The following is a 15563-nucleotide window of genomic DNA, read 5'->3' on the forward strand; positions in this document are numbered from 1 at the left end:
ATAGTTTTAAACTTTTAATGTATTGATTACACAACTTTTAATGCAAAATACTACTATTTTTGACTCATTAGTTAATATTTCCCAATATATATACTAGTCCTTTTAATTTAAAGTAAATATTATGATAGTTATATTACTATCCGTTATATATTCAGATACCGGTGTGGAAAATAAAGATACATAACCTCACTTGAAAAGTCACGTACAGTGCATCATAATTACTACTTAATTTGTACAACCATATGCTACACATTTTTCCTCTATATATAATGTCGCTCTCCTAGATGTTTTCTATCATTGAACAATTTATTGGTTGTGTCTTACATTGTCTTTTATTTGACTACCTTTGTGCAATAAACCTCCCAAAACATTCACTTGTTAGTTTTGTTCTATAGTCTAGAGTTTGAAAAATGGGTAGGTCACCTTGTTGTGAGAAAGTTAGATTGAAGAAAGGACCATGGACTCCTGAGGAAGACCAACAACTCATAGCTTATATTAAAGAATTTGGTCATGGAAGCTGGCATGCATTGCCTGCAAAAGCTGGTTGGTATTTAATATATTTTTCTTCAAGATATATATGATAGTATATGTTTTGTGTATAACTTTTTTTTAACAAGTTTATTAACATTTTTGATAAAAAGGGCTTCCAAGATGTGGAAAGAGCTGCAGACTAAGATGGACTAACTACCTCCGACCAGACATAAAAAGAGGAAAGTTTAGTTTGCAGGAAGAGCAAACTATTATTCAACTTCATGCCCTTCTTGGAAATAGGTAAATACACACTTTTCTACTAGCTGGGCACATATAATGCAAAAAAATAACTAACACTCTCATCGACGAAGCTAGTAATATTTTCATGAGGTGGTCACATATATATATATTTTTTAACTAATCTAATTGAGTAGGCAAAAAAATAAATTCACAATAATTATTACTTATATAAAATGTTCTTCATAAAATATACACTTGATTCAACGAGAACAGATTATACCAAAAAATGCGGCAACAACAAATTGTATCAAAAAAGCCACAGTAGAATAGCGGATTGTACAAAAAAAGCTACAACAAAAGAAATAAAAACTAATAGTAGCTATTTATGAAAATTGAACTCGACGACCCTTCAAAGACTCAAATTCATCCATAATTGCATCTGAGCTAAACTGACTTACAATGTCTTTTTCAATGTAAATAACCAAACTATTTGAAAGAAAATCATCACTCATTTTGTTTATTTGTTTTGTCTTGAGATTTTTCAAAACAAGACGAATCAATCTATCAATTAAATGATAACGCTTTGACTTCCCTGATTCTACTAATTTTTTGCAAAATTCAGAGAGTGTTGTTATATTTTGAAAAGACTAAGGTATATCAGCAATGTAATGACTTAATTGCAACCTCAAATGAATTCTTTCTTGTTCAATGAAATCATTAGAATAGTAACTATCGGCTAACCTACAAATATAATTAACGTAACATATCAGTAAATACAAATGATTTTTTTTTAGTCAATGAAGTCAACGCAGTAAAGACTACATGCTAACTTTGCAATAAGTCATTCAATATGTTGTGAATGTGACAACAAAGCCTCACAAGATTGAACACAAATATTATGTGGAGTGTTTAGTTTGTTTCCAACATGATTTAAAAGTGGATAATTTTTCCCGCTATTTACCTTCTTTCAAGTATTAAATCATTTTTCAATGAAAACGTTAGAACCTAGACGGTTAGAAGCCTCTCTCCCAAAAAGGTAGCATGGGAAACAAAAGATAGCATTTTTTTCATGAGAATACTCTATGTACTCTCTCATATACTCCAGTTAGTTACCATATGAATGATTGCTTACTATATATACTATAGTACTCACCCTAATTTGGAAAGTTGACCATACTAGCAGTATATGTAGCTTTTATATATGGATGTATATGTTACAACAACCAATATGATGTTCATAGTCTCTCAAAAGAGTCTTAACTTAAAACAAAAAGTCCTAATTTCAATATTTCACCAAAAACCTAAATTATTTAAGTTAAGAGAATTAAATCATTTCTCTCTCTTAAATCTACACACTACTTTTAACTAATATACAACTTATCTAAATGGTAATGTATTCAAACACTTAAATAACAATACGATGAGTTATAATTATCTTCATTTAAGACTCTCAATTTTTTTTATTTGAAAAGATAAACACATAATTTTAATTTTTTATATTTAAAAAGATAAACACATAAAAAAAATTGAAAAAAAAAAATAATTAATGGTGGTTAAACGAACTTAGTGATGGAATATACTATCTATTTTTTGTATATATCTTTTTAAATGACATCCGATATAAACGATACTTTGTAAAAACAATAACTTTTTATAATAAAAAAGGACATGTTGCTCTTAGGGCAGTCAGTACTAAAGCATGTCCGTTCAAGGTCTTGAGGAGCCAACATGTTGATGTACGTTCATAAGTTTTGCATTTGATATAACTCACCCATCCTTGCATATTCAACTTATAAAATGAATATGATGTCATTTTTTTATTACTCTTTTCAAGTATCAGTACTCCTCCGTTTTAAAATAAGTGTCCTTTAGCAAAAAAAAAATTGTTTTAAAATGAATGTCACTTTACATTTTCAATACAACTTTAATTTTTTTCTTCCAACTTTACCCTCAATAAATACTCCAACTATTCTCTCTCACATAATTTTCAATGCAACTTTAAGTTTGTCTTGTTCTTATAAAGTAAGGTTATTTTAATAAAATTGCTATGACATTTGACTACTTTATTCCATTCTATTTGCATGCAATTGGCTAAAGCGACACTCATTTTGAAACGGAGGGAGTATTTTTTTTAGTGGACTTAAATTTTTCCATTAATAGATGATTACATAGTGATGTATAGATGATTTGAGTTATGTTTTTGTTATGATTGATTATGTGCACACAGATGGTCAGCAATAGCAGCTCAACTTCCAAGAAGAACAGACAATGAAATCAAGAACTACTGGAACACACACCTCAAGAAAAGACTAACAAGAATGGGAATAGACCCAACAACTCACAAACCAAAACAGGATCATTCACCTGGAAGTTCCACTTCTCAGTACACCAAAGACTCAGCTAACCTCAGTCACATGGCTCAATGGGAGAGTGCTCGTTTGGAAGCAGAAGCAAGACTTGTTAGAGAAACCAATAAACTGAAAGTTCAAAGACAACTTGAGTTTGAATCCTCCAAACCACAGCCACCTGCAAGACTTTTTCTTAACAAAATCACTCCACTCATTCAACCTTCACTTCCACCTTGTCTTGATATTCTCAAAGCATGGCAAAGTTCATGGTCCAAACCAACAACAAAAGATGACTCAAACAATAACAACAACAAAATGCATAGTATGTATGCTATGATGTTATCCAATGATGATCTTGAATCTCCAACATCCACTTTGAACTTTCCTGGAACAACCTTGCTTCCTTTACCTCTTTCTGTTCCTATGACAAACAATAATATTGAACCATTCAATCAAAGTTTACTTCCTTTGACCAACAGCACCAATAATGATGATGATGATGATGATGATGATAATGAGATATGGAAACAATTCAATTTAACTAAGCATAACACAGAAGGTGGTCATGGTCATGATAACAATAACACTATGTTGAACTTTCAGCAAGATGATGATATTATGGCGGCTGTGGAAGCATTTAGAGCAAGCGGTGGATTTGATAATAATATTAACACCCCTCCTATTTCAACAAATGTTCTTCAAGTTCTTGAGGGTGGTGATCATCAGGAAAATTTGGATGGAAGCATGATATGTAACGTGAATCTCGAGGAGAATAAGCATTATTGGAATAGCATACTTGGTTTGGTTAATGAATCTGATGATATGAACAGTATCCTATAACGAAGCTATTGATCATAGGTAGAGCTAGCTAGCTAGCTATAGTAGCTGTTTGGCTATAGGGAGTACTTAATTAGGATAGTTCAATGAGTTGATAATAATGCAATGTCGGCTTCATTTGGACCAAAAAACACGTCTTAGTTGTTACCTTAGCTTCTTCTTTGTTGCTGTTTTAGGAAAGAAAAAATAATGTTGTTTAATTACTAGTATTAATGATCAATTTGAATTGTTTAGTGAAAAATGTAACATGTATCCTATCATAAATTTTACAGATTACTTATATATAGGATGGAGTGCATTATCCTTACTAATTAACATGTTACATATCAATAATTATATTGACATTTCTTGCTAATAAACTCTATCAGAGAGTTATTAAAACAAGATCAAATTAAAGACACCTTAAACTTAAACAAAAGATTCATATATAGTCGATTAGGTTGTCTACATATTTGTTATGATTGTGGTCAATCATGTTAAAGAGTCTTACCTCAGATAAAATAAAACATGAACATGTGTTTATAAGTAGGGGTGGTAAACGCGGTTTTACCACCCGGCTGTCTAGGCTCAACCGATATTTTCTTTGTATCGCTACAAGAAATTTGACTTGTAGTGACAGCCAATATCCGTCACTATAAGACAAATTTTCGTAGCTAAATTTGTATGTCATTGCCAAATGACTGTCACCCATGTTTTCCTCCTTTACCTACGGACAAAACGTAAGTATTTCTAAGAAGACCATTTTAAAAACATTATGGACCTCTACCTATACGGTTGCGGCTGTCATTAAAACATATCATTTTTTTATTTATATATTTTCAATTCTACTATAAATTCTAAAAATGAATAATTCATAAAATTACCACTAAAATTAATTTAATCAATATAATAAAATATTATAATCAATATCATTAAAATTTGAAATTGATTACTATAATCAATTTTTAGAATAAATTCTTGAAGTGACTTAACTAGAATAATTTTCCATAACTATGAACTATTATACCATTCACCCAAACCAACTCAATACTCACAAAAATACTCAATACTCACATAAATCAAAATCTATATATACTCCATTGCTCATTTAATTTAGGGTAAATACTCTTTTCGTCCCTGTAATATTAGCGAATTCCGGTTTTAGTTCCTGTAAATAAAAAAGATTTAGATTTTGTCCCTGTAATTTCATATTCTTCCACTTTTGGTCTCTCCTTTCATCACGTCAACAAAACCTGCATCAATTATGTCCATGTAATTTCAGATTCCTCCCACTTTTGGTCCATGTAATTTCAGATTCCTCCACTTTTGGTCCCTCATTTTACGTGCCAAGTATGCAGATTCTGTTGACGTGGTGGAATGAGGGACAAAAAGTGGAAGAATATGAAATTACATGGACAAAATCTAATTATTTTTTTTTACAGAGACTAAAACCGAAATTCGCTAATATTACAAGGACGAAAAGAAGTATTTACCCTTTAATTTATGGTAACAGAATTTGAATCACTATTCATAATAGCTTATTAGACAAATGACAGAATATCAAGTTACAACTTACAATCACTTCATACCTAAAAAAACTTACAATCACTTCTACAATGGCATAATAAATCAGATTTTAACTTCTAATTTGTGGATCTTCAACAATAGCGGGTGCATGAAAGCTATTACCAACATTAACAAAAGTTGGAAGTCCACCAGTTATCAAGCCCTGCCAATAAGCTAGTAAAATAATCTTATAAGCTCGTGAGAAAGAATTGTTACCAACAAGATCAACGATGTGTGGTTCAATGACTTGATGATATGTTACACCGAGTGTGAGATATTCAAGTCACTTGATGATGTTGATATTATTCGAACATTCACCGCAAAGAGGTCTCGGAAAGGGCATTTACCTCCTAATTTTATTTAGTACACTATTGACAAGTTATGTTTCATCTCTCTTATTTCAAATTGTACTTTTATCGACAAAATGACGAGTCTCTTTTATTTCAATTTTTGATTATTTATATATTATGTCGCATGTGATTTACGGTCAAATTTTGCTCGCGCTCGATAAAATTCCTGGCTACGCCACTGTTTATAAGTGGAGACAATCTTCATCTCACAAGCTGCAGTTTTGTGGGATTGTGATAGGCCCAAATACAATTTCTAAAATGACATCAGAGTCTCTCCAAGATCTATTGACCACATGCTATTAGGTTTCTGCTATCGGACCACCTACCATTTATGTCTACAAACCAAACCCAATAGGGCTAGTCGTGAGGATGTGTGTTAAAGAGTCTCACATTGGATACAATAAGGCCTGGACATGTGTTTATATGTGGGAGCATCTTCACCTCATAAGTCGATTTTGTAAGATTATGTTAGGCCTAAACACAATTTCTAAAAAATCACTAAGAAATCATTTTAGATAATGAAAATATAAACCTTAGCGTTGTATCTATAATTGGACTATCAATTCCCTTATTTTTAAAAAAGAAAAAGTCCATCTATAATGTGAAAGTACACAACAGAACCCTCTACTTTATAAAAGAAATAAATAGGTGGCTTAAAAAAAAAAGCAGAAATAAAAAGGTCACAGCCCATGTATATTTATCCTTGTATTTGTGTGTATATTTAAACATATTCACTGTTTTTCAGAAATGAGGTCGTACATAGTCATTGTATTAATGGTTCCGCTGAGTTTAATTCAGTTCGTGCGGATATTGCATGATATATATCGGAGTTTGAACTTCAAACATCTTATTTATTAACTTAAAAATATGAATTTTTAACTACTAAACTACTTGATTAAAAAAAAAAAATTGTATATTAGTTACTTTCGTACTATAATAATTGTTTGTGGTTTCTTGAATCCAATAATGTAATTGTGATAACAATAATGTATGTTAAACCCATATACGAGATACGATACGGATACGATACTGCACCGATACGTCGATACGGGAAAATTTCAAAAATTAAGATACGATACGACTGGGATACGTTAATAAAAAAAATTATAAAATTTAATGTACAATATAATTATAACCATTTTTTTAATATACAAATATATTAACAAACAAAATAAACCAGTCATAGGCTCGTAGCACATCAACATAAATATAAATAATAGTGACGATTAAGAGAGTGATGATTAGTCAATTACATACACAATATATCCCAAAAAGAGCACCATAAGTGCTATACTATATCTAAAAGGAACATTGTTAGTGCTATACATATCGATCCAAAAAAGAAGCACTATACTCAAGAGTTAAGTTATTTTAATTAACATTAATTGGGAAGTATTGGGGCAGATATTGTTACAGGATAATTATCGGATACTCTCCTGATACGTATCGGGAAGTATCGGATAATTATTTTTTTTAAAAATAAAATTTAATCTTCGGATACTCTTCTGATACGTATCGGTGCAGGATACGCAGGGAATACGATACGTCATCCATTTTAAAGTATCGAAGCTTCACTAATCTTTTAACTTTAAGACTCCATGTTTCTCACTCCTCATATATAACATGTATCCTTAATATATGTTGAATTGCAATGTACATATGTTATCATTGCTCTAATGTTCTTTCCTTTTCATATCAGGTTGAAGAACCTATGATCTGGCTGGTGGTTGCAGTTGTGGAAACCGAACACTGTTGTGATCAGATTTGTTTTTGAATTGCTTGCTATATACTTTGATATTACTTCTCTTACTGAAACTGAAAATTGTTCCCTTGCAATTTCTGTCAATTAGTGCAGGTTTTGACGTCAAAGTGAGTATATAACTTCTGCATGTGTGTTTTCTCAAACCTTGCTGCAGTTAATTATATTGTATTGTTTAGTTTCGAACACAATTTCAGTGCAATGTTGATTTAATTGGATATGTTATTGAAAAACAAAGTTGTCCAATCTTATTTGATGTTCATATCATAGTTTATTGTTTTTTTATTGTAACTATATAGTCCCTTGACTGGATGTATCTCAGAATGTTGTGATTAAGATTAGTTGATTAATTTTTAATTCAATTCATATATAATGATTGTTGAAGAGTATATATATATATATATATATATATATATATATATTTATAATTTAGGTGTCTTTTCTTAATTCATCCTTTTCTTGGAGATTACCTTCTAATAGTTATTTGTTCCTCTTAAAGAAATATCATTAAGCCTCTTGATTTGAAGGATTTGTTGCCGTCCAATGAAGTTCAAATTTTTGGCCATGCAAGGTCATAGATATCTTATGATTATGAATGCAGAAACAAATCGCATCGGTGAGTATTTTTAGAAAGAAGAAAAAAAAGATTTACAATAGTTTTCAAATGTATTTAGCAGAAGATATTTTTGACTGAAAATGTTTATATTCTATCTAACTTTGTTCATCAAGGTTGTAATTTTTGACTGATATTAGTTGTAATTTGGAGAAAATATATATCTTCATTTGCAGAGTCCAATATCATTGTTTTCTATGCGGTAAGTATTTTATCAATGCAATATCATTGTTTTCCTTTCTATTATTATTAGTGACAAAATCACCATTGAACATATCTTTCACAATCATTTTTAACTTGACTAGGTGCTTTATTTCAACTTAAAGAAGTAAATTCTATGGGATATCTTATCTTATCTTAATCTTAATATTATAAGAACCGTTAAGTGTTGCAAGTCAACCCTAGATAAACCTATTCAAGCCTTTTGCATTTTAAGCTGCAAGTTCCATGGGTGCCCAAAACCTTAAGAGTATGTTTGGATGGGAGAATGTTTTGAGGGAATATTGTAATGTTACGAGGGAATTCAAATACTGAGGTGAATTCCATTGTTTGGATAATAATTTGAAGAATTTTCAAAATGATAGAAATTTACGAAGTATTTTTTTTTTAAGAAAAATTTATATTTCAAATAACACCTAAAATATAAGAATTTCAAAATTCTTCATTATTATAATCTTTCAAATTTTGCATTTTGGTCATCAATTTTTTCAATTTGACCCCAAAAAATTATAAATTGACCCCTCAAATTTTTCAAAAATTATAATTTGATCCCTCAAAATTTTTGAAATTTACAAATTGACCCCTAATTTTAATTTTCAAATTTGACCCAAAAAAATTAAAATTTATAAAAGTTTCCCAAAAATGATGCCATTGAAATTTTTTATTACTCCACCCAAACAAAAGTATTGAGAAATGAATGGAATTTAATTGAATCATTTAAATTGCCTAAAATTTTAAATTCTTTAAAAGTTTCCAATTACCTCGTCCAAACGCACTGTAAGGTTTTTGAAATGTGAAAATTACTTTGGTGCCCTTCTGTTCATACACTATGTCTTGCCATTACTTGGTTACCAAGTTGCTACTTTTGCATGGAAGATCAGCCTAGAGAACTGAGCACACATTTTGTCGATATAGGCATCATGATGCTTGGTGCATTTAGGTCCTTGCTTGGCACAAGAATGCCATCTTCCTTCTAGAGAACTGAGAACATGATGCTTGGTGCATTTAAATGAGTGGCATGTATACACAAACCATATAACATCAACATTATCCTGACATTACCACCAGAAATCCCAATGGAACGATTAGCCAATTTTACCATGTTTGCCAAAGACCGTGAAGCTGCAGGTGCATTGTTGTCCATGAAAGGTATGGTAAATCAAGTTGTGCCATAAATCAAGTTGTCTAGCATCTGACATCGTTTGTGCCATAATGTTTTTGATGCCACCTGAATTTGTATTTGATGGGAAAGATCATAAATTTGAATGTGAATTAATTTGAACCATGCAGTTAAAATCATCTTATCTAAATTTATGCTCGAGTTTATGTTGTTTCTATTGTATTTGGTTAAATCAATCATCTTATTTGGGAGCTTTTGATCTCCTGTTGACAGTTGAAGGTAATGCTGGTCCAGAGATTGACAGAGTTGTTAGAAGGGATTTGATTAACTTGAGAATCTTCCACATGGAGTATGACATGTGCTATGTGAGTTGTTATACAGTCAAACTGTGTTTTTGTTTAATGTGTTATATGCCATATTGTTTAGTTCATTGGAACAAGATTTCCATTGAAACACGTTCTTGAAGGTCAATAAATCCCTTATTTATTCCATATCTGGTTGGAGCCTTAGTTAGTTGCTATAATGGATGATACTCCATTTGATGTATATTATGATATGTTAAACTTGAAATCATTTAATTACTTTGCAACTGACTCACGTACCAAAGTATTTGCTCACTGATGAGTGTTTGTGTAGCGTAAGGGAAGGGAAGGCTTCCTTCTTCGTTTGCAAGAGGGTTTGGTCTACAAGTTGCTTCGTTTGTGTTGTTACGTGATCCGAACCAGAATGAGGTTAAGGTAGCTATTGAAAAAGAAGAACGGGAGGGTTTATTTTACTGATGGTTGGACATTTTTAAAGAGCTTTAATGGGATTTTGGGTGGTGCTTGGATCACAATTATTTTTGCAAATCGACATCTTTTTCTGATGGTGGTAAGAAATCTGCATGGAGTTTAATTGGTGTATCCTTGCTTCAATCCTCCACGGAGAATGTTGTCGCAGAATCAAGGTACCAATGAGTACAGAAACTCGGTAGCTCGATATGGTTCTAATGCCATTTTTCCTCCCACTGTTTTCTATCACACAATTGTCAAGGAGTTAACAGCTGCGGACATTTCTTCTGGAGTGTTGGTGAGTTTTACCTTACACTTTTCTTTTATGCTGCGGACATTTCTATCCCACTGTTTTCTAACTTGAGATGCATTTTTTATTACAATCAGAAGCTATTTGGAAATTGGTTATGGATTTCTGTCATGATCAAGATTTGTCTTGTGTATTTTCTGGTGAGTGGCCACCTCTGTGTGCAACGCCCGTAAGTTGATGGCAGGAATAAAGATCAAACTTGGTGTCACGGGAGCAGATAGCAATAAGGTTGTGTATCTATGTGCACCTCCAATGTTGGTGTTGAAGACAAAATTGCCTCCATCTATAGGCATTGGTGAAAATGGTCCGTCTTATCGATTTGAGCAGCTTTTCTGAAAGAATTAGCAGTGTTGATTATGTGGGGTCCTTTGCTTATATGAATGTTTAGTAACTAGTAGCGTTAACAAATTATTACGTTGAACATATATATCGTTCGGTTTAATTTAAAACGATTACACAATATTGACCAATAATAATTAAATTATTACATAAGTTATAAGTGACACAAAAAAGTAGTCGACACTTGAAAGAGCAATTAATCCAAAGAAAAAAATATTTCTTGAAGATAGATGCATCATTGCTTGATAGCTCCAAAGTTAACTACAAAATAAAACAAAGTTTTTTGAATTTTATAAATACAGCTAAGATAATTCAATTTTTATTCAAAATTCACTATGAGGAGGAAGGTTCTGTAAGCCTCCCGTGTTTTTTGGGCATATGTTTGAAAGTATCCTAATGAATTGGTAAACAAAGAGTGAGTCTTAAGTCAAATAATAATTTTGTTTATGTTACAAAGATAAATTAAAAAAAGCAAGTAATTATGGTTACCCAAATTGATGTCAGCCTTATTTGTTTACCCATAAGAATAGTTGTCTCTCTATCATTTTAGTAACTATTCAAGTTACACTATGAGGAGGAAGATTATCAAAGCCTCGTATTTTTTGGGGTTATCCCAATAAAATGGATAAACATAAAGTGTGTTTAAGTCAAATAGTAATTTGTCTATGTTTACAAAGATTAATTGAAATAAAATAAAGGAAGTAAATAAACAAAAAGCAGCTATAGATATCAAGTCTTTGAGCAACTCTCCAAGAACTCATCTTTGGGGAATAGCTTCCCTGTGCCGCTTTCCAACCACACAACCAGTGCAAATAACAGGGGAATCCTTGAGCACCGGTAATCCTCATATCGTAGGTATGTAAGTAAAACATTATTACTATTGTAGGATTAAGCATCAAAGGTAATTGACTTCATTGTTGAGTTACTATTGTTATATATAAGAATAAAAAAAATAGGCAAACCAAGTCATTATTAAAGCAACATATTGTTTAATTCTACTCAAGTATATCATAAGTATTGTCAAGTAAATAAACAAAAAGCTGATATAGAGATAGAATAAAAGCTCACAAAACATAGTTTTAAAACATTGGTTGCATAGCTCAGCATATAGAAATTACTCAATGTACTTAACCACATTCAAGAGTTCTAAAACTCAACCACGCAACTTCATTGGTCATTTGCAACTAAGTTGTTTTAACAAAATTCGAAGAGACACACACATTGGTACTGACCTGAATTAAGACATGAGAAAACCAAACATTGGAACTGACCCACAGTATCATCCAATTTCCGCTAAACCATCAATCCTACAAACATAAAAAAAACCTTATTAGCAAAGGCAAGTGAAATATTAATCCATTATATTGAGCACTTTAGTCCCCTAACTTAAGATCAGTACCTCGCCATAAAAATAGAACCAAAAGGCACAAACACAACACTATATAGTATACCTTATGATTCCATGCAAATAACTGCTCCAACAATCATTCACAGGAGGAACCAAATCTATCAAGAAAGCAAAATATAGCTTTGTGTAAGTAAGTATCACTTGTTATGAAATTAACAAAACATGCCTTGCAATTCTGTTGAATGAAGTAAAGTTTTTAGAGAATTATATGACTATAATTATAGAAAAAGTTAATGAAAAAATAGACAATGAAAAAAAATAAGATTCCTAAAATAAATAATTTATCAATGTCACGTGATTGAGTAAATAAAATTGATCCCAAACCTGCCCAATTGTTCACATCATTGCTTAAGCCCAATATATAATTCTTGATTTTACAACTTCTCATCGTCTACCTAAAAACTCTATATAAGTATATTCAAATCTAAAATCAATAAATTTAATTTCACGACACTTGTAAAATAAATTAGAGGCCAATCCATACAAAGAACATATAGATTATGAACATATATTTCAAAGGTGACCTAAATTCTAACGACAACAAATTATTTGATAAAGAGATATCAAGTAAAATAGAATCAAACAAAAGTGACAATTTTGTGGACTATTTATTTTACACATTTAACAGGATCTTAGATTTTCAAAAGCATCTAATGACTGCAATAATTTGTATTATCCAAATAGGCTAATATATTTGTGAACTGTTTTATACATTTACCAATTTGAAGGTTGAAACAATAGTGTTGTTGGAAAATGACGGATAGTTGGATGCCTTTTGGAACAACTTTGAATTTTGAAAAGGAAATCAAATTAAATTGTGTGTTTCAAAATTCAAACCAACTTACAAATACAGCCAAGATGTAGTGAGTAATTAATGTCCCTATTCTGATTTCTTCTGCAGAAGGAGGATGACAAAAGTCATTGAAAGTGCTGGCATTCTGACTTGTAGTGTTCTATCCATTGACTCCCTTGAACATGGTTTCAAAAAGTTCTAATTCCAAGTGATGTCATCTGATTGCAACATTAAAATAAAATAAAAACACATATTTAATTCACTTTTCAATAGTGAGCGTACACTATTTTAAGTTATATAAAAGATTTATAAGACAAAATATATTCATAATCCAATCATGTAGCCATATATCATTTAAATATTCCTAATTTTGTCATAGCATAAAACTTACAACTAATTGTTTCAACTTAGCATAAAATCTATCACCAAATAGTTGTGTTTATGATATGACACAATTAACTGAACAGGGAGGGAAATAGTGGGAAGAATTACTCAAACTAACAACCTTTATTATTTTGAATGTTTTCTCAAAATTCAAAATATTATGGATCTATAAATCCGAAAGTGAAAATGGATAAATCATTACCTCCTCCCCAGAAGTGTGTGTTGCTATCTCATTCTTTCATCTAGTAACAGAACCAACATTTAAAACTACAAAAACAAATAATATTAATTTTTATTGAGATTTATGATAATATAAACATAACCAAAATGAGTTTTCGGATGAAAGAGAGAGAAAGGAACTGATGATACCTCAGCGCGGTGGTCAATGGTGGTATCAAAATTGAACTTGATAGAATGTATAAATGAATGAGTTGCTTTTGTAGAGGATGAAGAGATGAAGATGATGATGGCTTTATTTTAGTGGGAGGAGGCCAAAATTGATAGGAAATGATGAAAGAAGGTAGAAGAAAAATATTTTCATGGATGGAGATTTTACTTGAGAGAGAGTGTGACGAAGAAAGAGAGGTGTTGAGTTTTTGTGTGAGAGAGAAGATGCGTCTCTTTGGTAAGATTCAAAAGTGAGCTTATAGCTATAATCAAAGATTCAAAAATGAGCTTATAGCTGTTAATGATTAGGTTATAAGTTCGTTTGACAAAAAAAGTTATGTTTGACAATGTCTTTTCAGTTCACCACAAACTTATAGCTTATTTCACGACTTTATAAACTATTTTTTAGACATTATTTCAAGTAGCGTTTGAGCTTATAGCTTCTCACTTTTTCTTCCAATTTTACCTTTATTATTTCATTTAAATTCCATTTTTATCCATTACAATTTATTATAATAAGCTACGTAATAAATACTATCCCTTTATTACAATTTTTGTATATATACCAGCTGGCCTTTTTTTTTGTTTTGAAAAAATATATACCTTCGAGTTACTTTTACTCTATTAGTGTTACTTTTTTTTTTTTTTTTGAGGTAAGTGTTATTTTCTTTATAAAGTGGAAACACTTAAATGATAATAAATTTTAAGATAAAATTTCAGTGAATAAAATTTAATTTAATTTATAATACATAAGATATATTAAATTGATAAATTTAAAGTATTTTTAAAAGAAAAATTAGTTTACAAAATTACAAATACTTAAATATTAATTGATATAATTTTTATTATGAATTAAGAATACCCTTTTGTCATTTTACATTTATCAGTTAGTTGAACCGTTATTTTTATCAAAAACTGCAGTTAGCTTATCAGCTATCAGTCATCGGTTATAAGCTATCAGTTATCCGGTATTTTTACCAAACAGAGCCGAAGTGAGGAAGAAAAGGAAATAAGTTTGGAATGAATGAGAGAGAAAAAATATAGAAAGTGATGTTTGTTGGGATAAGAGAAAAAGTAGGAGGGAAAGAAGGATTTGAAAAATTTTGAATTTTGAATTGAGGAGGGAAATTGTGTGATAAAGATATTTTATTGTTTGTATTGTGTGAATGCTTAAAGTGGCAACTTTAAAATTATTTTTTAATGGTGATGTGACATCAAGTGATTTAGAATTTTGACATATTGGACTGGTGCAAAAAAATTTCCTATTTGTGGCTTCACATTTGTATATTATTAAGATTAAGATAAGATTAAGATGTGTTTCTATTAAGAGTTTGAGATGTACTCTTTTCATTGTGAGTGTTGTACTACTATTTAGCGTTTTGGTGTCTTGATGTTTAAGTAATTAGTTAAGTATGGGATGTAATCGTTGTTTTATGTACTTTGTGGTGCCAATTTGAGTATTAAGGAATGTTGTGCATATGTTTGGGTTAATTTGAGTATTGGACTGGCATGGGTAAACCATTTTCATTTGATAGTTCAAGCCAGCCAGCTCAGCACGTCTTCAGTCAACACTGGATTGATTGTTCAAGTCAAGCCAGCCAGCTCAGTACGCCTTCAGTCAACACTGGGTTGATAGTTCAAATCAAGCCAGCCAGCTCATCTCATCTTAA

General features: G+C 30.9%; 1 protein-coding gene and 1 long non-coding RNA gene across 2 annotated transcripts; one reads left to right on the forward strand and one right to left on the reverse strand.

The window, feature by feature from the left end:
- Positions 1 to 311: 311 nt before the first annotated feature.
- On the forward strand, positions 312 to 4137 carry LOC11444647 (transcription factor MYB106). The gene is made up of 3 exons (XM_003607710.4): positions 312 to 543; positions 642 to 771; positions 2939 to 4137. Exons 1-3 carry the CDS (start codon positions 411 to 413, stop codon positions 3897 to 3899), a joined length of 1224 nt encoding a protein of 407 aa, XP_003607758.3. The 5' UTR covers positions 312 to 410; the 3' UTR covers positions 3900 to 4137.
- A 7290-nt stretch (positions 4138 to 11427) lies between these two features.
- LOC112421138 (uncharacterized) lies at positions 11428 to 14166 on the reverse strand. The gene is made up of 5 exons (XR_003011184.2): positions 13876 to 14166; positions 13709 to 13773; positions 13175 to 13340; positions 12373 to 12427; positions 11428 to 12228 (listed from the first exon to the last, which is right to left on the reverse strand). It is a non-coding gene; the product is annotated as an uncharacterized lncRNA (long non-coding RNA).
- Positions 14167 to 15563: the final 1397 nt, after the last annotated feature.

This window comes from Medicago truncatula, chromosome 4, assembly GCF_003473485.1.
Source record: "Medicago truncatula cultivar Jemalong A17 chromosome 4, MtrunA17r5.0-ANR, whole genome shotgun sequence".
Taxonomy (NCBI): domain Eukaryota; kingdom Viridiplantae; phylum Streptophyta; class Magnoliopsida; order Fabales; family Fabaceae; genus Medicago; species Medicago truncatula.

Excerpts from the sequence above, each read along its gene's own strand:
- LOC11444647 (XM_003607710.4), top strand. The coding sequence starts at position 411 with ATGGGTAGGTCACCTTGTTGTGAGAAAGTTAGATTGAAGAAAGGACCA. Across the intron at positions 544-641 it reads TGCATTGCCTGCAAAAGCTG|GGCTTCCAAGATGTGGAAAG; the intron begins GTTGGTATTTAA and ends TTTGATAAAAAG. Across the intron at positions 772-2,938 it reads CATGCCCTTCTTGGAAATAG|ATGGTCAGCAATAGCAGCTC; the intron begins GTAAATACACAC and ends ATGTGCACACAG.